Here is a 24,035-nt window from a genome sequence, read left to right as displayed (position 1 = left end):
ATTTAAAAAAATAATAATCACAAAAATCTTTATCCTTATTTTTTCGGGTGTGACTGGCAACAAAGAGTGCCACTTTTGGATCATAAGAGTGCCACAGTTGGATCATAAGATTGTGATGACCAAACCCCAAATAATCCTCATTGAACTGGGGACCTGCCACCCTGATAAGCACTTGGAATTGTGGGAGTGTGTGTGTGTGTGTGTGTGTGTGTGTGTGTGTGTGTGTGTGTGTGTGTGTGTGTGTGTGTGTGTGTGTGTGTGTGTGTGTGTGTGTGTGTGTGTGTGTGGAAAATGTGAGTTATTTCAATGTGGCACCCGTTCACCACTAGAGGGTGCCCCAGGTGCCATAGAAAATCCCATAGAGATATGCTGGTATATGCAGAAGCCCTGCAGCCATGACTTGCCTGAACACTTTCCTTTGTGCATGTACAGGAAGAGGATGAAGTTAGCTTGAAGTTAGCTATTGGCTACCAAGCATTTTAGAAGCCTTATTTTCGTCAACTTAGCCATGATTAAACCTTGCACACCTCATGCATGGGAAAAAAACAGAGAAGAATGAGCTCTAAAAAATCCAATGCAACCCTGGATTGCATTGGAGTGGATTTGTGCAGTTTGTTCACAGCTTTCAAACAAAAAAATCCGATTGGAAATCCGTTCAGGCATTCTTGAGATAATCGCCATTATGTTTTACATGTTATGTAAACAAACATGGCTGCCCTGTATGTTAGATGGGGTTGTATGGGGGTGGAACATGCAAAATCGCGATTGAAATCATGTTCACTAGATTTGATGGGGTCCAAAAAAAAATATTAAAAAAAAAAAAAAAAAAAAAAAAATATATATATATATATATATTTTTTTTTAAACCGAATTTATTCGGTTTTGGCATTTCTTAATACGTTTTAAAAAACCGAACTTTTTCGGTTTTGGCACTGGATGAGTTAAAGTGTATCTTGATGTCAATACTTTTGTACACTTCAAGCTCCAAATTAACACTAATGGTGTGTATTGGTCAACATAACCCCACACAACTCAAGTTTGGTCACTTGTTTCATCATGTCAGACAAACATTATTTGCATGGGAATTGTTTCAGCATGTAGCTGTTATGGTTGTATCTGTCTGTCTGTGTCCCTTTCATGCCCATACATATGGAGATCTCTATCTGTCTAAAGGGCCAGATAACAGATAGAAAAATCTCTTTCTCCAGATATTTTTCCATTCAAAGTGGATGGTAGATACAGATAAAAAAAAAATATTTGCCACAGATAAAAGTATCTGTGGCAAATATCTGTGGTAGGTATTTTTTTTATCTGTATCTACCATCCACTTTGAATGGAAAAATATCTGGCGAAAGAGATTTTTCTATCTGTTATCTGGCCCAGTGGGAATAGGCCTTAAAGGAGTAGTTCACCCCCAAAATGACTTTTTTTCTATTGATTACTCAGGCCATGGAGAGTAGAGTTCAATAATATTTTTTGGTTTTTGTCACATCCTAAGACAAAATTTTGATTCGAGTAAATTTACCCCCATTGATTCCGGATGGTGACCCGTTTCGAAACGGGTCACCATCCGGAATTTATTGTTAGCACATTTTTGTCTTAGGAATGTGACAAAAAACAAAAAATATTATTGAACTCTACTCTCCATGGCGTGAGTAATCAATAGAAAAAAAGTCATTTTGGGGGTGAACTACTCCTTTAACTCTCTTTTATGCCCATATGGTGTTTCATGTCCAGGCCAGTCTGTGATGTCATCTCCAAATGTGGGCACTGTAGTGATATCAGTCAGTGATGTCAGTCACCAAATTTGGGCATTGTTTCAGCATGCAGTTGCTATTATGGTGGCGACACTGTTTAATATCAGTGATGTCAGCATGCATTGTTTCACCCGTTTATGCCCTTTCTATGATGTCAGTCAGTGATGTCAATCAATGATGTAGAGCATTGTTTCAGCATGCGGCTGTTACCATGGATTTCAGCCATTTGAAAATAGACCATCTACAAGCTCACAATGCAAGATTTTTATACTTTTGAAAATGTCAAATGGGACATTCTACATAATGAGTATCTTTACTTTTTTGGACTTTTACTTTGTAATAGAGTATGTCTACAACATTTACTTACGTAAGTAAGAAAATGTGAGTACTTTGACTCAAACTACCCTCCTAATATGTGAGCAGGCTGTGTTTTTTTTATAACCTTTTTAATTTATTTGTAATAATTATTTTTTGTATTAAATATTTTTCATTTTCCCAAATAATTATTAAAAATAAATGAAAAAAGTTATCACGTATTAGGAGGGTAGCATGAGTAACCAGAAAGAATAATGGGTGTTTTTAATGAATCTATCATGGTTAAAATGGAGTTTGAAGTTACAATGGGTGTGTATGTGGAGCGGCCCTGAGCCTGGAGGGGCAGATAACATTTACATCAAATATCTAAATATTGAATGAAGCAAATTAAAATCTGTCCAGGGTGTTCATAAAAGCCTGATTAGATGATAAAATGACCAAAAGTTGTTTTGAAAGTGAAATATCCCTTTAAATCAACAATAAAGTGGAGATATACTGGACACAAGATAAGTTTCTGAACTTTTTGTGGGTAGTTTATTTCTAATTGCTAGATTTCTTAAAAGCTGGGACTTAATATGACACAGCCCCTCAGGAGACCACATGCCAGCCAAAGGACTCCTTTCTCAGGTTGGGTGGGCCGTGTTACACAAACACACGCATGTACTTATGCTTATAATTCATCATACAAAATAAAATACATTCAGTACAGTATACACAGACTTATATACATGGACACAAAACACAAAGACAGGCACACATGACAAGGTAGACCCGAAATAAAAAGATTAAACTCTCCTGATAATAAATCATATGATTCCGCCCACTCTCTGACTCAACTGACTTGATTGAATTACCATCCGGTCTACCATAGTTTTAAACTGTTTTCTATTGTTTTTTATTTTTAATTTTAGTTTGTGAAGTGTGAAAAGTATTTCCTGCTCAGTACATTCCTAAGAGGGGTGGAGACAGGTATTTTGTTCCTGTGATTGGTGTAGGCTTCTGTGGTCTTTCTCACTCCCAGGTGATATAAATGATCATTAGCCAATGATTTTGTACATATGTTCCTTTGTCTGTCTTTAAAAAGTATTTGCCTGATGAAGACCTAAGCGTTGCACCTTGATAAAAAGTAAGTTTTGAGAGCTTGAAAGCTTGAATCAAAGAAGAGTGCTTTATCTCTTCCTTGATTCTGGCCTTGCGGTGCCTTGATGTCCAACACCTGGCCTAAATACATGAGAAGTGCTGACAATCTTTTCTGTGGCTGAAGGATCTGTCATACTGATTTTAACCTCTTGTCTTTCAAGTAAAGAGTATTTTTTTTTACAGACAAACTTTTGCGTCTCACAGTGTCTTGTACTTTACTTCATTTGGCTTGGATGTAAACAGCTTGAAGATGACATACTTTAATTTGCCTTTGGTTACTCATTGTTATGAGAAACCGTTTCCCTTTTTTCCATTTCCTCTTTATCAGGTGGCTCTCAGGCTCTGTAGGCAGCAAGGCATCTACTGTATAGGCTAAGAGTGCTTGTTTGCATGCGTGTACCTGGAGCTCATCTGTGTATCGCGAGCTAATCACACAAACCACTGGACCGATAAGCAAACCATTTGATGAGAAACGCCATGAACAAGATCATTCTGCTTGCAGGTAAGCCATTTGTACATTTTAACAGAGCGAATATATTCTTAAAGTCTAACTTATCTCTGAATCTTTCTACCTTTTGAAGGTCTGTGCATCAGCCTGGGCAGTTTAGGTGAGTCTCTACAAGTTATGGTTATTATGTGATTAAATGGAATGTTTAAATATCTTATATCTTATATTTTGATAGCTCTTTTACCATCAAGCTTCTACATCAATACTAGCCGCAAATTGCAACACTAGATTTTATTTTAATCGGATGAATCTAGGGTTGCAATACCTCCCATAGGCAGCCAATGCATCAAAACAGTTTTTTGTTATCTGATTGTATTAAACCGCGTCAAACTCACCAATATTGGGGCTGTATGGAAAGCTCAGAGTATCCTCTTTCTATCTGCAAAGAGTTTCTTTCATAAAACTCCACCGTAGACATGTTATGAGCTACTTTCTGTCAAGAAATCCGAGCAGCATGGTTTATTTTGTTGAACTTCTTAAGCGCTCGTCTTCTATTACGCAGCGTCCCGTTGCCTCCTGCATTATGTGACATTTAGAACCAGGTGGTACACAGGACCGCTGAGTGACTTCCCACAAGCGCTTCCAAACTCCAGCACTTGGAAAAAATAATCACCTGAAGCCAATTTCTTGATAGAAAGTAGCTCCTAACATGTCTATGGTGTATTTTTATGAAACAAACACTTTGCAGATAGAAAGAGGATACTCAGAGCTTTCCATACAGCCCCAATATTGGTGAGTTTCACGCCGTTTAATACAATCAGATAGCAAAAAACTGTTTTGATGCATTGGCTGCCTATGGGAGGTATTGCAACCCTAGATTCATCCTATTAAAATAAAATCTAGTGTTGCAATTTGCGGCTACATCAACACAGATTTGTTGCATGCTTACAACAACATACCACACCCGCACACCCCTGTGGTCTACCCTCCAAGTGCAATGGAAACCAACATGGCTTTTTGTGCCTTTTGAGATAATAAGTGCATCAAAATGTTGTTGCATTGTTCAATAGATGTCAATCAATCACCCATTCGATCAATAAGATAAACTTGTGCCACACGTTTCCGTGTTTCAGCCTCTTCGTCCAGGCTGGGTTGTTACTTCACCAACTGGGCCCAATACAGACCTGGAAAAGGGAAGTTTTTACCTGCCAATGTCGATCCCGACCTCTGCACCCACCTCTTCTATGCCTTTGCTGTGATTGATAATGCAAATAAGCTGGTAACCTATGAATGGAATGACGAGACACTCTATAAGTCCTTTAAAGGACTTAAAGACAGGTTGGTCTTTTACTCCACACTATAAATCGTGCACTTAAAAATAACTTTTTTTATTTTCAAATAAACACAAAGCTCACATTGCTTGAGACCTTGATCAATTTGAAAAATATCGAAGATTTGAACCTAGGCAAAAAAATATCAACACAGTCTGAAAACAAAATAAAAGATAAATGGTATTTACAGTAAAAAGACTAGGGGGATAGGCTTTGTCTTTTTCTACAAGTTTCGAGTTGAAGCCACCTGTAAGTGACTTTTCGGAGTGGATTTAAAGGAGGGTAGGGATTTACATTACTTTAAGGTTGTCGGTAGGGTATTCAAAATGTTAGTGGCATAACAAGAACGAATTTAAGCTTTTGTTTGAGCCAGATCTGGGTTGGACGTGATTTGTGGAGCTGCCTCTGATGTAATTGTGTACGTCCATGTCTTGACATTTTGTAAGTATTTTGTCCATGGGTATCTACTGTAGTGTATCTTGTACACCAGGCCGATTGCAATATGCTGTACTCTGTCAGCTACTATATGAGCCATCCCATATTTTCAAAATGATCAGGGGTTACGTGAGCCTGAGATGTAAGGTTAAGCAGTAGCCTAACCAGTTTATTTTGGGTTTGGATCCTTGTTTTTAAGGCCTTTGAGGCGCTGCAATACCATAAGTGGACTCAAAAGTCTGAATTCGCTCTAGCCCTAGAATGTCTCCAATGTTCGGTCGATTGACACTAATCTGGAGCCATAGAACGCTCCCATTGCGCGGCGGTTAGCAGCTAATCTGCGCGGCCCTAAAGTGCTGCACGCTACTTGTGTACTCACCCAATAATGTATTCCTCAGCCTGGGAGAACGATATTGTCCTGTAGTGTCATATCCATTTGAAAGTTCTGGCTGAAAACATGTACTTTGTAAAATATCACCACTTATCACGAGCCAACACGGACGACTTACACGACCGGACGAGGGGCTCGGAATGACTGCTGGACTGAATATATCACCAGTAAGACTCCCTAATCGGGAGATAAGCGACCGTACTGTAGGTCACTTATCTCCTCAAATAGGGCAAAAATGTGTTTTGCCAAAATCTTCCTGATCCATGTTGATGACATGAGTGTAGACATACTGTGTAGTGATTTTCGTGATTTGAGGGCAAAATCTGTAGGAGCAGTGTCCAAAAATGTGTTTTTAAAAATCGGCCTGGAGGTGGCGCTATATGGGAGAGATTCATGTTGATGGGATGAGTGTAGACATACTGTGTACCGATTTGCGTGATTTTAGGGCAAAAATTGTAGGAGCAGTGTCCAAAAATGTGTTTTGCAAGAATCGGCCTCATGGTGGCGCTAGAAGAGGGCCATGTGAGAAATGAGGGGTGGGGTCTCCGCGCCGGCAAGGCGGACGAATAGGTACCGGCCCCGGCTGTCCCGGTCGCTCCTAGCCGGAGTTACGGCATTTTATGTGAGCTGCAGTGTAGGGGGTCCTCCACTGGGGGCGCCACCACTTTTGCATCCGTTCTGGAGCACCAGGAGTGGGTGGTCCCCGGGAATTCCCCGTGAGCAGCCCCGTTGGGGTGGTCATTTGGTCAGTTTAGCACATTTGGTCATTTTTTACATCTGGGGATCCCTGGAGCTCCGGGGGTCCTTGGAGGTTGTAGTTTGGCAGGTAAGGAACGTGTGTGCAAAATTTGGCATGGATCGGGGCAACGGTTGCGGAGATATGAGCAGGGCAAGAGTGTGACGTGTGAGGTGTGACAGACAGACGGAGTTACACTTTGTGGTGGTTTCTACAGTAAGTAGCGACCTACGGTCGCAATAACTTCCTTTGGGAAGCACAAAACGTACGGGGCACACAATTGACAGGTGCTTGTGATTGACGTGGGGTGACTAATCACACCACCTGCGTGATTGTGTGCCCCGTACGTTTTGTGCTTCCCAAAGGAAGTTATGATATATTCAGTCCAGCAGTCATTCCGAGCCCCTCGCCCGGTCGTGTCAGTCGTCCGTGTTGGCTCGTGATAAGTGGAGATATTTTACAAAGTACACGTTTTCAGACAGAACTTTCAAATTGATATGACACTATAGGAAAATGTCTTTCTCCCAGGCTGAGGAATTAATTATTGGGTGAGTACACAAGTAACGCGCTGCACTTTAGTGCCGCGCAGATTCGCTGCTAACCGCCGCGCAATGGGAGCGTTCTATGGCTCCAGATTTGAGGTATTACACAGTGTCAATCGATCGAACATTGGAGACATTCTAGGGCTAAATTTGCTCTTGCTAGAGTCTTCAAAGTGTCAATCCTGTGCAAAAAAAAAAAAAAACTTTGGTTGATTTTCTTTTTAGCTTTGAAGTCATTTCGTCAGGGATGCAACCCTAGCGAAGATGACCATTGCTGCTGAACTGTGTTTTGTATTTTCTCATAGGAATCCTAATCTCAAAACACTGTTGGCGGTTGGTGGATGGAATTTTGGCTCCGAAATGTGAGACACTTATATGCTCATTTAAAAAGTTCATCACCCATTTTCTTTTAATGTGTATCATGATATACTCTCTTGACAACCTTTATCTATGTATTCATGTTCCAGATTCAGCAGAATGGTGTCAACCCAAGGCAATAGAAATACCTTCATCCAGTCTTCCATCACTCTGCTGAGAAAACATGGCTTTGACGGTCTGGACCTGGACTGGGAATATCCAGGATCACGAGGAAGCCCTGCTGGGGACAAACAGAAGTTCACCTTGTTGTGCAAGGTCAGATCCACAGTTCACTTCAACACCGTCAGGAACATACAAATGTCTTGTTTTTTACTGGGTAAAGACGACTTTCACAATCGGTTAGTGTGCGATCAATATGTGTTTGTGTAGATAATCCATTGATCCATGCAATTTAATTACATGAACCCTAGCGTCCCTATTCTGGGCATGTCATCATAACATTTGGCAAAAATGGGCGAACGTTCACATAAAATGGCCCATCTACAAGCTCATGACGTGATGTATTGTGACGTATTGTGAACGTGTAGGTTTGGGGTGTAACGATTTACTAACTGAATCGAAAAATCAATCTTAATATGCAACGATCTACTATATGCAAACAGCAGAATAATTTTTGGCTTTGTATCGTTTTACAATGAAAATAATCTGTATCAAAGTCAGACAACCAAACCTAACCTTAGCCGTAACCACCGTGGGGTGAGTAGCGATACCTGCTCCGTTGTCGAAATGATGTGCGTTCGAAAAAGCGATATTAAACCTGTAGTTTTTGTGGAAAGATTGGATGGAAAACAAGAGGGGGCCAGACCCCTAGGGGACTGCAGTATTAAGTATATGGTTTAACGGAAGTGGTTAATCAATATGATTGATTAAAACCGTAACATTGTTAAAAACACAAACAAAATAGAGTGTGTTATATAACATCTTGTAATTGAGTCAAATACAGAACCTTTCATTCTAGATGTTGAGGATTAATCGTTTCACTAGCCCTGTTTCATGTATAACACGGTGTGTGTACAACCTTTATAGGAACTGCAACAAGCCTATGAGACGGAGGGAGCAGCCACTGGTCGCCCCAGACTCATGCTTACTGCTGCAGTGGCAGCTGGGAAACCAACCATCGACGCTGGTTATGAAATAGCAGAGATTTCTAAGTATGTATGAGACAAGATTCGATGGCAGTAGAATTTGTATGTCTACGTCTGGACGTGGTTGAACTGACGTCTCACTTCCTTTTCCTCAGGTACCTGGACATGATCAACGTGATGACGTATGACTTCCATGGCTCCTGGGAGAAAGTCACGGGCCATAACAGTCCTCTGTACAAGGGCTCCCAAGACACTGGAGACAACGTTTACTTCAATACAGTGAGAATTCACCTTTGCTTGTGTTTTTATCTATCTAAATATGAGCCCGCCTTGGTCCAAAAATGGCTGATCTATACAGTACCAGCTGACAAGGCGTTCCATCACGTGACACGTTGTGAGCTTGTAGATCATCGATTTAACCCTTTTTCCTCCTTTACACACAACTCTTTTGCTCCCCATGAAGGACTTTGCCATGAAGTATTATCGAGATCAGGGAGCGCCTGTGGAGAAGCTCAACCTGGGGGTTGGAACCTATGGGCGAACGTTTCGACTCTCCTCTCAATCCACTGTTGTCGGGGCCCCTATCAGTGGTCCTGCCGCTCCCGGGACCTTCACCAGAGAGGGCGGCTTCTGGTCCTACTATGAGGTAAAGAAATGCATGAATAACACACTGGTGTTAGATGCAGTCAAGCGGCACCTTGAACACATGCCTGTCATCAGGGACGGATTAACCCCTGCGAGGGCCCTGAGGCTGATATTTTTATTTTAGCCCCCACCCAGCCTGCCGTAACCCTTCTTCCCCAGACACGCACTACCCTGCTCCAATTCTAAGGCATGATGATCATGTGTGGGTTAAGAAAGCTGTTGACTACAGAGGGGCCCACACATTTGATATTTGATTAACTTATCAGCCTGTTTCCGCGAGAATTTACTGTAGCATTATTTGCGGGACACTTCCGGTTAACAGCAGACATACAAGCTCGCGCCGGAAGCTGCCTGCACATTCTGCGCAATGCACGATAGGATGTTGGAGAGTTGTGCATACATTTCATTTTAGTGAATTGTTGATGCACGCACACTCGCACAGCCCAGTTCCCCCAAGGGCCCCTGAGAGCCAAGGGCCCCAGCCCCATGGCTAATACGGCCCTGGTCAACAAACAATGTAGTTATTGTCTGGAGGACGCACAGATGTCCACATGGTTTGTGTCCAGTAGGAGATGGATTTGGGGAATCATGGCACTGCCTCTTTAACCAAACTTTGAAGTGGGGTTAAAATACAAAATGTATTAATTTATGTTGTAATGTGTAATCTGGATATTCCTCAGATTTGCACATTTCTTGAAGGGACCTCCGTCCAGTGGATCACCGATCAGAAAGTTCCATACGCTTCAAAAGGAAAGGAATGGGTTGGATTTGACAACAAGGCCAGCATTGAGACCAAGGTGATCGATTGTCTGTTTCTATACCTTCTGTGGTGAAACAAAATATCTTTACAAATCAGATTGTGATTCCTTCCGTCACGTAGTGTTTTTTGACAGCAATTTTAGATGCATTTTTTAGTCAGCCTTTTAAATAAAATTCCATTTGTTCTAGTCATATTTTAGTTTTAGTTTTTTTGTTTTGTTTTTTAGCCTAGTTTTAGTTGACTAAATATCAAACAACTTTAGTCGTCTAAGGCGCCATCCATATGAATACGATTTTAGGTGAATCCACAGAGGTTTTGAAGTATATTCTAGACTACACAAAGTCTAAAACAGACCTTGAGTACTGTGAGGTTGAGTAAACTACCATTCTCAACCTGACAATGTGACTATTCTATGCTTCTATTGATCTGTTTAGCAGTCTATGATAATACGTAACAGCAATGGTGATTTCCACAAAACGTTTTTCAGAACCAATTTAATTGTTTTGATTCATTTAAGAGCGGAGCCATCTAGTGGTGATTCCTAAAATCCAACCTTGCATGTGCCTTAGTCCTCATAACTTAGTTTTTCTTTAGTTTTTCTTTAGTTTCTGTCAGTGAAAAAAGGTCAATGAACATTTCTCGCTGTAGTTTTAGTCAACGAAATCAACACTACCTTTGTGCCAATTCCTAGTGGGATAGTGATGTGTTTTTCTTCCTTGTTTCCTCAGGTCCGCTACATAAAAGACAACAGGTTTGGGGGAGCGTTTGTTTGGGCTCTGGACCTTGATGACTTTGCAGGAGAGTTCTGCAGCCAGGGCAACTATCCTCTCATCAGTCACCTGAAATCTCTTCTCAATTCAGGTAAGTAATTAAACATCAAACAATGTTGTTCTGATGATGATACCCTTATAATAATCAGTTATAAAGTATTTTACAATTTGACTGATATTTGATCCACTAAAACCTTCATTGACTGGGGTCCCCCAGGGGTTTATGCTTGGTCTCCGCCTTTTCCCCCCTCAACACCAAAATCTCATTGCTGAAAATAGTGGATCTACAATCTCACAATGCGACACGTTTTGAGGTTGTAGACAGGCTATTTTTGCTCTGTTGGCCTATTATTAATATTATTTGACTAATGTTTGCATACAATGACATGTGACAGTTTATTAGGGCCATCTGGACGAGAGGAAAAAAAAGAACTCAGCTGGGTGGGCCAAATCTCACAAGCATGTTGTAGCCCCACCATAGTTATAGATCGTCTATTTTTCGCTCTTTGGCGATGTTGTCAATCATCGTTGGCACTTGAATTGTCTTGTTATCAAATTATATCGCCAGTCTGGCCAACCGTAAGGCACAATATCATCATTGCTACCAACATTTATCAGACCGACCTGGATTTCACCACGAGAAATCAACGGTCTATCAATATGGACAGACGGTCAGGTGCGCCTTGGCAGTATATTCCATGGTCCATATATTGTTTGGTGCTGACTCGTTTGGGCCGACAACTCTGGGAAACTCGACCATGTCAGGGAAAGACATTGATTATAACTCGGGAAAATCGTCCAGATGGCTCTAATACGCCATCGTAATGACATGCCTAGAATAGACACGCTAGGCTTTGTGTAAATGTATCTAAAAATAAATTAACCATTTTTGTTGCAATGTATAGAATATTTAAATTATTATTCCTCCATAGCTCTTCCTCCCCCTCCACCCACAACTCCCAGGGTAGAGACAGCATCCTCAACCAAAGGGCTTGCTGTCACCACTACAAGGGTAGATACACCATCTTCGTCCAAGCTGGGCTGTTACTTCACCAACTGGGCCCAATACAGACCTGGAAAAGGGAAGTTTTTACCTGCCAATGTCGATCCCAACCTCTGCACCCACCTCTTCTATGCCTTTGCTGTGATTGATGATGCCAATAAGCTGGTAACCTTTGAATGGAATGACGAGACACTCTATAAGTCCTTTAAAGGACTTAAAGACAGGTTGGTCTTTTACTCCACACAATAAATCGTTCACTTAAAAATAACTTTTTTTATTTTCAAATAAACACAAATCTCACATTCCTTGAGACCTTGATCAATTTGAAAAATATTGAAGATTTGAACCTAGGCAAAAAAATATCAACGCAGTCTGAAAACAAAATAAAAGATAAATGGTATTTACAGTAAAAAGGCTAGGGGGAGATAAGGATAGGCTTTGTCTTTTTCTACAAGTTTCGAGTTGAAGCCACCTGTAAGTGACTTTTCAGAGTGGATTTAAAGGAGGGTAGGGACTTACATTACTTTAAGGTTGTCGGTAGGGTATTGAAAATGTTTGTGGCATAACGAGAACGAATTTAAGCTTTTGTTTGAGCTAGATCTGGGTTGCACGTGATTTGTGGAGCTGCCTCTGATGTTGTAATTGTGTACGTCCATGTCTTGACATTTTGTAAGTATTTTGTCCATGGGTATCTACTGTAGTGTATCTTGTACACCAGGCCCATTGCAATATGCTGTACTCTGTCAGCTACTATATGAGCCATCCCATATTTTCAAAATGATCAGGGGTAAGGTGAGCCTGAGATGTAAGGTTAAGCAGTAGCCTAACCAGTTTATTTTGGGTTTGGATCCTTGTTTTTAAGGCCTTTGAGGCGCTGCGATACCATAAGTGGACTCAATAGTCAAAAGTCTGAATTTGCTCTTGCTAGAGTCTTCAAAGTGTTCTTACTGACCAGCGGTGCAATCCTGTGCAAAAAAAAAAAAAACTTTGGTTGAGTTTCTTTTTAGCTTTGAAGTCATTTCGTCAGGGACGCAACCCTAGCGAAGATGACCATTGCTGCTGAACTGTGTTTTGTATTTTCTCATAGGAATCCTAATCTCAAAACACTGTTGGCGGTTGGTGGATGGAATTTTGGCTCCGCAATGTGAGACACTTATATGCTCTGCATTTAAAAAGTTCATCACCCATTTTCTTTTAATGTGTATCATGATAATACTCTATTGACAACCTTATCTATGTATTCATGTTCCAGATTCAGCAGAATGGTGTCAACCCCAGGCAATAGAAATACCTTCATCCAGTCTTCCATCACTCTGCTACGAAAATTTGGCTTTGACGGTCTGGACCTGGACTGGGAATATCCAGGATCACGAGGAAGCCCTGCTGGGGACAAACAGAAGTTCACCTTGTTGTGCAAGGTCAGATCCACAGTTCACTTCAACACCGTCAGGAACATACAAATGTCTTGTTTTTTACTGGGTAAAGACGACTTTCACAATCGGTTAGTGTGCGATCAATATGTGTTTGTGTAGATAATCCATTGATCCATGCAATTTAATTACATGAACCCTAGCGTCCCTATTCTGGGCATGTCATCATAACATTTGGCAAAAATGGGCGAACGTTCACATAAAATGGCCCATCTACAAGCTCATGACGTGATGTATTGTGACGTATTGTGAACGTGTAGGTTTGGGGTGTAACGATTTACTAACTGAATCGAAAAATCAATCTTAATATGCAACGATCTACTATATGCAAACAGCAGAATAATTTTTGGCTTTGTATCGTTTTACAATGAAAATAATCTGTATCAAAGTCAGACAACCAAACCTAACCTTAGCCGTAACCACCGTGGGGTGAGTAGCGATACCTGCTCCGTTGTCGAAATGATGTGCGTTCGAAAAAGCGATATTAAACCTGTAGTTTTTGTGGAAAGATTGGATGGAAAACAAGAGGGGGCCAGACCCCTAGGGGACTGCAGTATTAAGTATATGGTTTAACGGAAGTGGTTAATCAATATGATTGATTAAAACCGTAACATTGTTAAAAACACAAACAAAATAGAGTGTTATATAACATCTTGTAATTGAGTCAAATACAGAACCTTTCATTCTAGATGGTGAGGATTAATCGTTTCACTAGCCCTGTTTCATGTATAACACGGTGTGTGTACAACCTTTATAGGAACTGCAACAAGCCTATGAGACGGAGGGAGCAGCCACTGGTCGCCCCAGACTCATGCTTACTGCTGCAGTGGCAGCTGGGAAACCAACCATCGACGCTGGTTATGAAATAGCAGAGATTTCTAAGTATGTATGAGACATTCGATGGCAGTAGAATTTTGATGTCTACGTCTGGACGTGGTTGAACTGACGTCTCACTTCCTTTTCCTCAGGTACCTGGACATGATCAACGTGATGACGTATGACTTCCATGGCTCCTGGGAGAAAGTCACGGGCCATAACAGTCCTCTGTACAAGGGCTCCCAAGACACTGGAGACAACGTTTACTTCAATACAGTGAGAATTCACCTTTGCTTGTGTTTTTATCTATCTAAATATGAGCCCGCCTTGGTCCAAAAATGGCTGATCTATACAGTACCAGCTGACAAGGCGTTCCATCACGTGACACGTTGTGAGCTTGTAGATCATCGATTTAACCCTTTTTCCTCCTTTACACACAACTCTTTTGCTCCCCATGAAGGACTTTGCCATGAAGTATTATCGAGATCAGGGAGCGCCTGTGGAGAAGCTCAACCTGGGGGTTGGAACCTATGGGCGAACGTTTCGACTCTCCTCTCAATCCACTGTTGTCGGGGCCCCTATCAGTGGTCCTGCCGCTCCCGGGCCCTTCACCAGAGAGGGCGGCTTCTGGTCCTACTATGAGGTAAAGAAATGCATGAATAACACACTGGTGTTAGATGCAGTCAAGCGGCACCTTGAACACATGCCTGTCATCAGGGACGGATTAACCCCTGCGAGGGCCCTGAGGCTGATATTTTTATTTTAGCCCCCACCCAGCCTGCCGTAACCCTTCTTCCCCAGACACGCACTACCCTGCTCCAATTCTAAGGCATGATGATCATGTGTGGGTTAAGAAAGCTGTTGACTACAGAGGGGCCCACACATTTGATATTTGATTAACTTATCAGCCTGTTTCCGCGAGAATTTACTGTAGCATTATTTGCGGGACACTTCCGGTTAACAGCAGACATACAAGCTCGCGCCGGAAGCTGCCTGCACATTCTGCGCAATGCACGATAGGATGTTGGAAAGTTGTGCATACATTTCATTTTAGTGAATTGTTGATGCACGCACACTCGCACAGCCCAGTTCCCCCAAGGGCCCCTGAGAGCCAAGGGCCCCAGCCCCATGGCTAATACGGCCCTGGTCAACAAACAATGTAGTTATTGTCTGGAGGACGCACAGATGTCCACATGGTTTGTGTCCAGTAGGAGATGGATTTGGGGAATCATGGCACTGCCTCTTTAACCAAACTTTGAAGTGGGGTTAAAATACAAAATGTATTAATTTATGTTGTAATGTGTAATCTGGATATTCCTCAGATTTGCACATTTCTTGAAGGGACCTCCGTCCAGTGGATCACCGATCAGAAAGTTCCATACGCTTCCAAAGGAAAGGAATGGGTTGGATTTGACAACAAGGCCAGCATTGAGACCAAGGTGATCGATTGTCTGTTTCTATACCTTCTGTGGTGAAACAAAATATCTTTACAAATCAGATTGTGATTCCTTCCGTCACGTAGTGTTTTTTTGACAGCAATTTTAGTTGCATTTTTTAGTCAGCCTTTTAAATAAAATTCCATTTGTTCTAGTCATATTTTAGTTTTATTTTATTTTTTTAGTTTTTTAGCCTAGTTTTAGTTGACTAAATATCAAACCACTTTAGTCATCTAAGGCGCCATCCATATGAATACGATTTTAGGTGAATCCACAGAGGTTTTGAAGTATATTCTAGACTACACAAAGTCTAAAACAGACCTTGAGTACTGTGAGGTTGAGTAAACTACCATTCTCAACCTGACAATGTGACTATTCTATGCTTCTATTGATCTGTTTAGCAGTCTATGATAATACGTAACAGCAATGGTGATTTCCACAAAACGTTTTTCAGAACCAATTTAATTGTTTTGATTCATTTAAGAGCGGAGCCATCTAGTGGTGATTCCTAAAATCCAACCTTGCATGTGCCTTAGTCCTCATAACTTAGTTTTTCTTTAGTTTTTCTTTAGTTTCTGTCAGTGAAAAAAGGTCAATGAACATTTCTCGCTGTAGTTTTAGTCAACGAAATCAACACTACCTTTGTGCCAATTCCTAGTGGGATAGTGATGTGTTTTTCTTCCTTGTTTCCTCAGGTCCGCTACATAAAAGACAACAGGTTTGGGGGAGCGTTTGTTTGGGCTCTGGACCTTGATGACTTTGCAGGAGAGTTCTGCAGCCAGGGCAACTATCCTCTCATCAGTCACCTGAAATCTCTTCTCAATTCAGGTAAGTAATTAAACATCAAACAATGTTGTTCTGATGATGATACCCTTATAATAATCAGTTATAAAGTATTTTACAATTTGACTGATATTTGATCCACTAAAACCTTCATTGACTGGGGTCCCCCAGGGGTTTATGCTTGGTCTCCGCCTTTTCCCCCCTCAACACCAAAATCTCATTGCTGAAAATAGTGGATCTACAATCTCACAATGCGACACGTTTTGAGGTTGTAGACAGGCTATTTTTGCTCTGTTGGCCTATTATTAATATTATTTGACTAATGTTTGCATACAATGACATGTGACAGTTTATTAGGGCCATCTGGACTAGAGGAAAAAAAAGAACTCAGCTGGGTGGGCCAAATCTCACAAGCATGTTGTAGCCCCACCATAGTTATAGATGTCTATTTTTCGCTCTTTGGCGATGTTGTCAATCATCGTTGGCACTTGAATTGTCTTGTTATCAAATTATATCGCCAGTCTGGCCAACCGTAAGGCACAATATCATCATTGCTACCAACATTTATCAGACCGACCTGGATTTCACCACGAGAAATCAACGGTCTATCAATATGGACAGACGGTCAGGTGCGCCTTGGCAGTATATTCCATGGTCCATATATTGTTTGGTGCTGACTCGTTTGGGCCGACAACTCTGGGGAAACTCGACCATGTCAGGGAAAGACATTGATTATAACTCGGGAAAATCGTCCAGATGGCTCTAATACGCCATCGTAATGACATGCCTAGAATAGACACGCTAGGCTTTGTGTAAATGTATCTAAAAATAAATTAACCATTTTTGTTGCAATGTATAGAATATTTAAATTATTATTCCTCCATAGCTCTTCCTCCCCCTCCACCCACAACTCCCAGGGTAGAGACAGCATCCTCAACCAAAGGGCTTGCTGTCACCACTACAAGGGTAGATACACCATCTTCGTCCAAGCTGGGCTGTTACTTCACCAACTGGGCCCAATACAGACCTGGAAAAGGGAAGTTTTTACCTGCCAATGTCGATCCCAACCTCTGCACCCACCTCTTCTATGCCTTTGCTGTGATTGATGATGCCAATAAGCTGGTAACCTTTGAATGGAATGACGAGACACTCTATAAGTCCTTTAAAGGACTTAAAGACAGGTTGGTCTTTTACTCCACACAATAAATCGTTCACTTAAAAATAACTTTTTTTATTTTCAAATAAACACAAATCTCACATTCCTTGAGACCTTGATCAATTTGAAAAATATTGAAGATTTGAACCTAGGCAAAAAAATATCAACACAGTCTGAAAACAAAATAAAAGATAAATGGTATTTACAGTAAAAAGGCTAGGGGGAGATAAGGATAGGCTTTGTCTTTTTCTACAAGTTTCGAGTTGAAGCCACCTGTAAGTGACTTTTCAGAGTGGATTTAAAGGAGGGTAGGGACTTACATTACTTTAAGGTTGTCGGTAGGGTATTGAAAATGTTTGTGGCATAACGAGAACGAATTTAAGCTTTTGTTTGAGCTAGATCTGGGTTGCACGTGATTTGTGGAGCTGCCTCTGATGTTGTAATTGTGTACGTCCATGTCTTGACATTTTGTAAGTATTTTGTCCATGGGTATCTACTGTAGTGTATCTTGTACACCAGGCCCATTGCAATATGCTGTACTCTGTCAGCTACTATATGAGCCATCCCATATTTTCAAAATGATCAGGGGTAAGGTGAGCCTGAGATGTAAGGTTAAGCAGTAGCCTAACCAGTTTATTTTGGGTTTGGATCCTTGTTTTTAAGGCCTTTGAGGCGCTGCGATACCATAAGTGGACTCAATAGTCAAAAGTCTGAATTTGCTCTTGCTAGAGTCTTCAAAGTGTTCTTACTGACCAGCGGTGCAATCCTGTGCAAAAAAAAAAAAAAAAAAACTTTCGTTGATTTTCTTTTTAGCTTTGAAGTCATTTCGTCAGGGACGCAACCCTAGCGAAGATGACCATTGCTGCTGAACTGTGTTTTGTATTTTCTCATAGGAATCCTAATCTCAAAACACTGTTGGCGGTTGGTGGATGGAATTTTGGCTCCGCAATGTGAGACACTTATATGCTCTGCATTTAAAAAGTTCATCACCCATTTTCTTTTAATGTGTATCATGATAATACTCTATTGACAACCTTATCTATGTATTCATGTTCCAGATTCAGCAGAATGGTGTCAACCCCAGGCAATAGAAATACCTTCATCCAGTCTTCCATCACTCTGCTACGAAAATTTGGCTTTGACGGTCTGGACCTGGACTGGGAATATCCAGGATCACGAGGAAGCCCTGCTGGGGACAAACAGAAGTTCACCTTGTTGTGCAAGGTCAGATCCACAGTTCACTTCAACACCGTCAGGAACATACATTAATGTCTTGTTTTTTACTGTGTAAAGACAATCAGATAGTGTGAAAAGATTAGATGAAAAACAAGAGGGGGCCAGACCCCTGGGATACTGCAGTCAACTACTTTTATATGGTTTAAGTGGTTAATCCATATGATTAATTAAACCATGACAGTATGTTAAAAACATAAAAGTGTGGTAATTGACATCTTGGAATAGTTTACTTTGACATTTTCAATGAAAATCATTCACATTTTGGTGAGGATTGATCGTTTCACTAGCCCTGTTTCATGTATAACACAGTGTGTGTACAACCTATATAGGAACTGCTACAGGCCTATGAGACAGAGGGAGCAGTCACTGGTCGCCCCAGACTCATGCTTACTGCTGCAGTGGCAGCTGGGAAACCAACCATCGACGCTGGTTATGAAATAGCAGAGATCTCTAAGTACGTATGTATGAGACGAGTTAAAAAGATCTGATGTCGGTAGACTTTCGATGGCCGAGCCTGGATGTGGTTGAACTGACATCTCACTTCCATTTCCTCAGGTACCTGGACTTGATCAACGTGATGACGTATGACTTCCATGGCTCCTGGGAGCAAGTCACGGGCCATAACAGTCCTCTGTACAAGGGCTCCCAAGACACTGGAGACAACGTTTACTTCAATACAGTGAGAATTCACCGTTGCTTGTGTTTGTATTCATCTAAATATTAGCCCGCCTTGAGCCGTGGCTTAAAAATAGCTGATTTATACCAGCGTTGCATCATGCGACACGTTGTGAGCTTGTAGATCGTCAATTTGAACCCTAACCCTTTTTGCTCCTTTTCACGCAACTCTTTTGCTCCCCATGAAGGACTTTGCCATGAGGTATTATCGTGATCAGGGAGCTCCCGTGGAGAAGCTCAACCTGGGGGTTGGAACCTATGGGCGAACGTTTCAACTCTCCTCTCAATCCACTGCTGTTGGGGCTCCTATCAGTGGTCCTGCCACTGCCGGGCCCTTCACCAGAGCGGGTGGCTTCTGGGCCTACTATGAGGTAAAGAAATGCATGAATAACACAGCAGGTATACGTACTGCTGTTAGATGCAGACGCAGTCAAACAGCACCTTGAACGCAAGGAGCACCAAATGCCTGTCGTCATCAGGGCCGGATTAACCCCCACGAGGGCCCTGGGCCAGATCATTTTTGAGGGCCTCCACCCCCCGCCGTAATCCCCATTCCCTCCCGACACGCACATTTGATATTTGATTAACTTATACCTTCACCCACGTTCCCCCAAGGGCCCGTGAGAGCCAAGGGCCCCTGGCCCCGACCCCATGGCTAATGGCACTGTCGTCAAATAGTGTTATGGTCAGGAGGACACACAGATCAACGTCCACGTGGTTTGTGTCCAGTAGGAGATGGATTTGGGCTCTTTTGCCTTTTGCACTCTTTCTTTTCTCAAATCTTTCTATGTCTTTATTATTATCCTTTTAGATGTATTCATTTTTGTCTTCTGTTGTTTGCTGTTATTATATTGTTTGATGTTATTATATTTACCACTGCATTGTCTGAAGGATGCCAAACAAAACCATGTTGTACTCTTATGTATCTGTACAAAAGCCGTAACAATAAAGTACAACCTTGAACCTTGAGTTTGGAAGCACGCACGCACGCACGCACGCACGCACGCACGCACGCACGCGCACACACACACACACACACACACACACACATAATGGGGTTACAATACAAAATGTATTTACTTGATTGTTTATGTTATAATGTATAATCTGGATATTCCTCAGATCTGCACATTTCTTAAAGGGACTTCCGTCCAGTGGATCACTGATCAGAAAGTCCCATACGCCTTCAAAGGAAAGGAATGGGTTGGATTTGACAACAAGGCCAGCATTGAGACCAAGGTGATCGATGGTTTGTTTCTATACATTCTGTGGTGCAACAAAATCATCAGATTAATTTTTTTTGTGTTAGCCTAGTTCTATTTGACTAAATAGGAGAATCCGCAAACATTTTAACTTGTTTAGACCTTTCGGCCACATGGCACTGGCGTTTTGGGTGCCCGAATACGCACATTTTTTAAACCAGCTCCCAGGGTGAATACATTTAAAGACACCGCCTTCGCGTTTCCCTAGTAAAAGTATTTCCAGAGCGCAACACCCAAGCGCTGGATCTCTTCCCACTAGTCCCTCCTTAACATTTTACTCTAGTTTTTATTTGTTGATGAACTTATCAATATTTAGTCTCGGATTTATTCCTCATAGCTTAGTTTTTGTTAAACAAAGAGCATTTCTCGGCACAAAGGTATCGATTTCATCGACTAAATCCTAGTGAGTAGATAGTGATGTTTTTCTTCCTCGTTTCCGCAGACCCGCTACATAAAAGACAACAGGTTTGGGGGAGCGTTTGTTTGGGCTCTGGACCTTGATGACTTTGCAGGAGAGTTCTGCAGCCAGGGCAACTATCCTCTCATCAGTCACCTGAAATCTCTTCTCAATTCAGGTAAGTAATTAAACATCAAACAATGTTGTTCTATGATGACGATAATGATAATGATGCACTTCATTATTTGAAGTGTAACACTTAGAATAATCAGTTACCAAGAACTTTATATTTTGACTGATATTTTATCTTATCCGCCTAAAACCTTCATTGACTGGGGTTCCCTAGGGGTTTTTGCTTGGCCTCCGCTTGCCACCACTCCAAAGACCCCATCTACAACTAAAGGGCTTCATGCTGCCACCATTACAAGGACACCACCTACAACCAAAGGGCTTGCAGCCACCATTACAAAGACCCCATCTACAACCAAAGGGCTCGCTGACACCTCTACAACTGCAACCACCAAAACAGCACCTAGTGCTTCTTTCTGTGCAGGCAAGGTAGATGGAGTGTATGCCAAGACTGATACCCCAGGGTCTTATTACAACTGTGCACATGACGTTACACACGTCCAAAACTGTCAAGGAACTTTAGTTTTTCGAGACAGTTGCAAGTGTTGCGACTGGCCTTAATAATGGGAAGCACATCATTATCGTGTTGGCATCACGTGATTTGTGATGCATAAAAATTGTTGCAATATACATAGATAATGATTAAAAAAATACAAAAATCTTGAATCCTCCGTCCTCATTTTCTTCAGGTGTGAGTCACACCGTGTGACTGATGACAAACAATGCAACTGGGTTACACAGTGATAAGACTGTGATGACTATATGTGTCTATACATTAAAGACGCTATAATACTTGATTAAAACGGGTTGGCAGTGTCCTCAAACTATTGTACATTATGTTATGTGTTCTAGAAATGACATGTCAGTGCAATGACAGCAAGTGCTGTGCAGCTGGATGCAGAATATGGTGAACGCTGCCCCTATGTGGTCAATGTTAGACATTTTCAGCAATTATGGCCTTTGCATACAATAAATGTTTCTTTTCTTTTTAATAAGCATTGCAGGTAATAAATGCATCTAACTCCTCCTACTATGATGACATGAAAAGTCATCATAGTCCTACTGTCATCGCACCCCACATGAAAAGCTCAGCAGAAGGATATTAGCTGACATCTCCTGACATCACCATGCAGGTCAGCAGAAGGATATAGCTGACCTGTTGTGACAATTGACAGTTGATCACAATTAGAATAGACTCTAGAGCATACATGCATGGGCAACTGGCGGCCCGGGGGCCACATGAGGCCCCCACCTTCACTTAATGCGTCCCGCAGGTTAATACCGGAATACTGTCAGCTGTTACAATTCCAAACATGACCTGCTTTAATTCCGTCAGTCTATATTAGTAGCTTAATCACTAGTAAAGCAGTATTAAAATTTCCAATTTCCAATGTTTTTATATTTAGGTTCATAAAGTTAACATGAGTATATAACTAAATGTGTTTGAAATGTTATCAAAATGTTACATTTCAGGATTCCAATTAAAAAATAACAAAAAAATAATTCAGAATTTCAATTCAAAAGACAAAGTAGGACGTAGCAATAGGCAATGTGGCCCTCTGGAGTGAAGGTTGGAAATATAGTGGCCCTCGCCATCATCAAAGTTGCCCACCCCTGCTCTAGAGGGTGTGTGCTGACATCATCATACCCAGAAGTTATGCGAGAATGCCTACTGAGTGGCAAAAAACTACTTTCTGGCCTTGACAGCCCATACATCCAAACAGAAGTCCTATCTTATTGCATTAAACAATGTTAAAACGACATTAAACTCACTTTGCCACTCGATTTGCCCTATCACTATATGCATGCACACACTGTAGGCCGCACACACTGTAGCCAAAGTGACAATATTTATTTATTATCATGCCAAAGCACCAGTGCTCGGCCAGCAGTCTGCAGTCAGGCGGATGCGTACACGTGCCCATGCTTGTCGCCCTTGGTGCGTCTTACTGGTGGTAGTAGTAGTAGTAGTGTCATTGTTTTACATTTGCATGATAATCTGTTAATTTCGGCAGAGAAACTTTTATTCAAATTATCAATTGGCCTACATTCTTCTCTTCGCTCCTACCATCCCATCCTCTTCATGTCCATCTTTCTTAGCCACAACTAAACTCTCTGCCTTCACAGACTGAACACACCCCTCTCTCTCTCTCTCTCTCTCTCTCTCTCTCTCTCTCTCTCTCTCTCTCTCTCTCTCTCTCTCTCTCTCTCTCTCTCTCTCTCTCTCTCTCTCAAGCACTTGCAAACGCATGCGCACACACTTTCTGTCTCTCTCACTTTCTCTCCTTCTCCCTTGCTTTCACCACCTGTTACTTATCATCTCCTACCCATTCTACTACTACTACTACTAGTACTCTCTACCCCCTCTCACACACACACACACACACACACACACACACACACACACACACACACACACACACACACACACACACACACACACACACACTGCACCTGACAGGCTGTGAGTATCACAATTTTGTTTATTATTATTATTAGTAGTAGTAGTAGCAGTAGCAGCAGCAGCAGCAGTAGTAGAATGTGTTGTTGTAATTGGTGTATTAGTAGTAACTAGCCCGTACGAAGATATGAGCTCCGAAATGATGTGCAGTGTGTGGGTTATGGGGTGTGCAGACTGTGCACACAGTATATGAGGGATGGAAAGTAACTTTAACGGTGCTTGCATGATAAAATGTAGGAGCATCAATGTAAGAAATACCCATTTCGTTTAATGGCTATAGAGATACTGTGTATCTGCGTGATTTTTGGACCAAATCTGTAGTACTGTCCAAAAATGTGTTTTACACAAACCCGCTTCCTGGTGGATTTGGTTAAAATTGTTGCCTCATAGATGCAGAATAGATATGCCTCATGCTAGATGCAGAATAGATATGCCTCATGCTAGATGCGGAATAGATACACCATAACAATGCTAATATACAGCTTACGATTTGTGAAAGTGACAAACAGGCTTGGCAG

General features: G+C 41.6%; 1 protein-coding gene across 1 annotated transcript; it reads left to right on the top strand.

Moving 5' to 3' along the window:
* Window positions 1–74: 74 nt before the first annotated feature.
* LOC308292071 (putative chitinase 10) lies at window positions 75–21,626 on the top strand. Its single transcript, XM_080734298.1, has 27 exons — window positions 75–3,714; window positions 3,794–3,820; window positions 4,794–4,998; window positions 7,401–7,457; window positions 7,563–7,728; window positions 8,500–8,624; window positions 8,714–8,837; window positions 9,022–9,204; window positions 9,884–10,000; window positions 10,692–10,824; window positions 11,666–11,960; window positions 12,824–12,880; window positions 12,989–13,154; window positions 13,924–14,048; window positions 14,135–14,258; window positions 14,443–14,625; window positions 15,305–15,421; window positions 16,114–16,246; window positions 17,088–17,382; window positions 18,251–18,307; window positions 18,416–18,581; window positions 18,923–19,047; window positions 19,149–19,272; window positions 19,457–19,639; window positions 20,391–20,507; window positions 20,973–21,105; window positions 21,274–21,626. Exons 1-27 carry the CDS (start codon window positions 3,678–3,680, stop codon window positions 21,615–21,617), a joined length of 3,918 nt encoding a protein of 1,305 aa, XP_080590424.1. The 5' UTR covers window positions 75–3,677; the 3' UTR covers window positions 21,618–21,626.
* Window positions 21,627–24,035: the final 2,409 nt, after the last annotated feature.

Source organism: Nannobrachium achirus (assembly GCF_963921795.1).
Source record: "Nannobrachium achirus genome assembly, chromosome: 9".
NCBI lineage: Eukaryota > Metazoa > Chordata > Actinopteri > Myctophiformes > Myctophidae > Nannobrachium > Nannobrachium achirus.
Note: the sequence above shows the minus strand (reverse complement) of the source record. Positions and strands in the feature narration are given on the sequence as shown.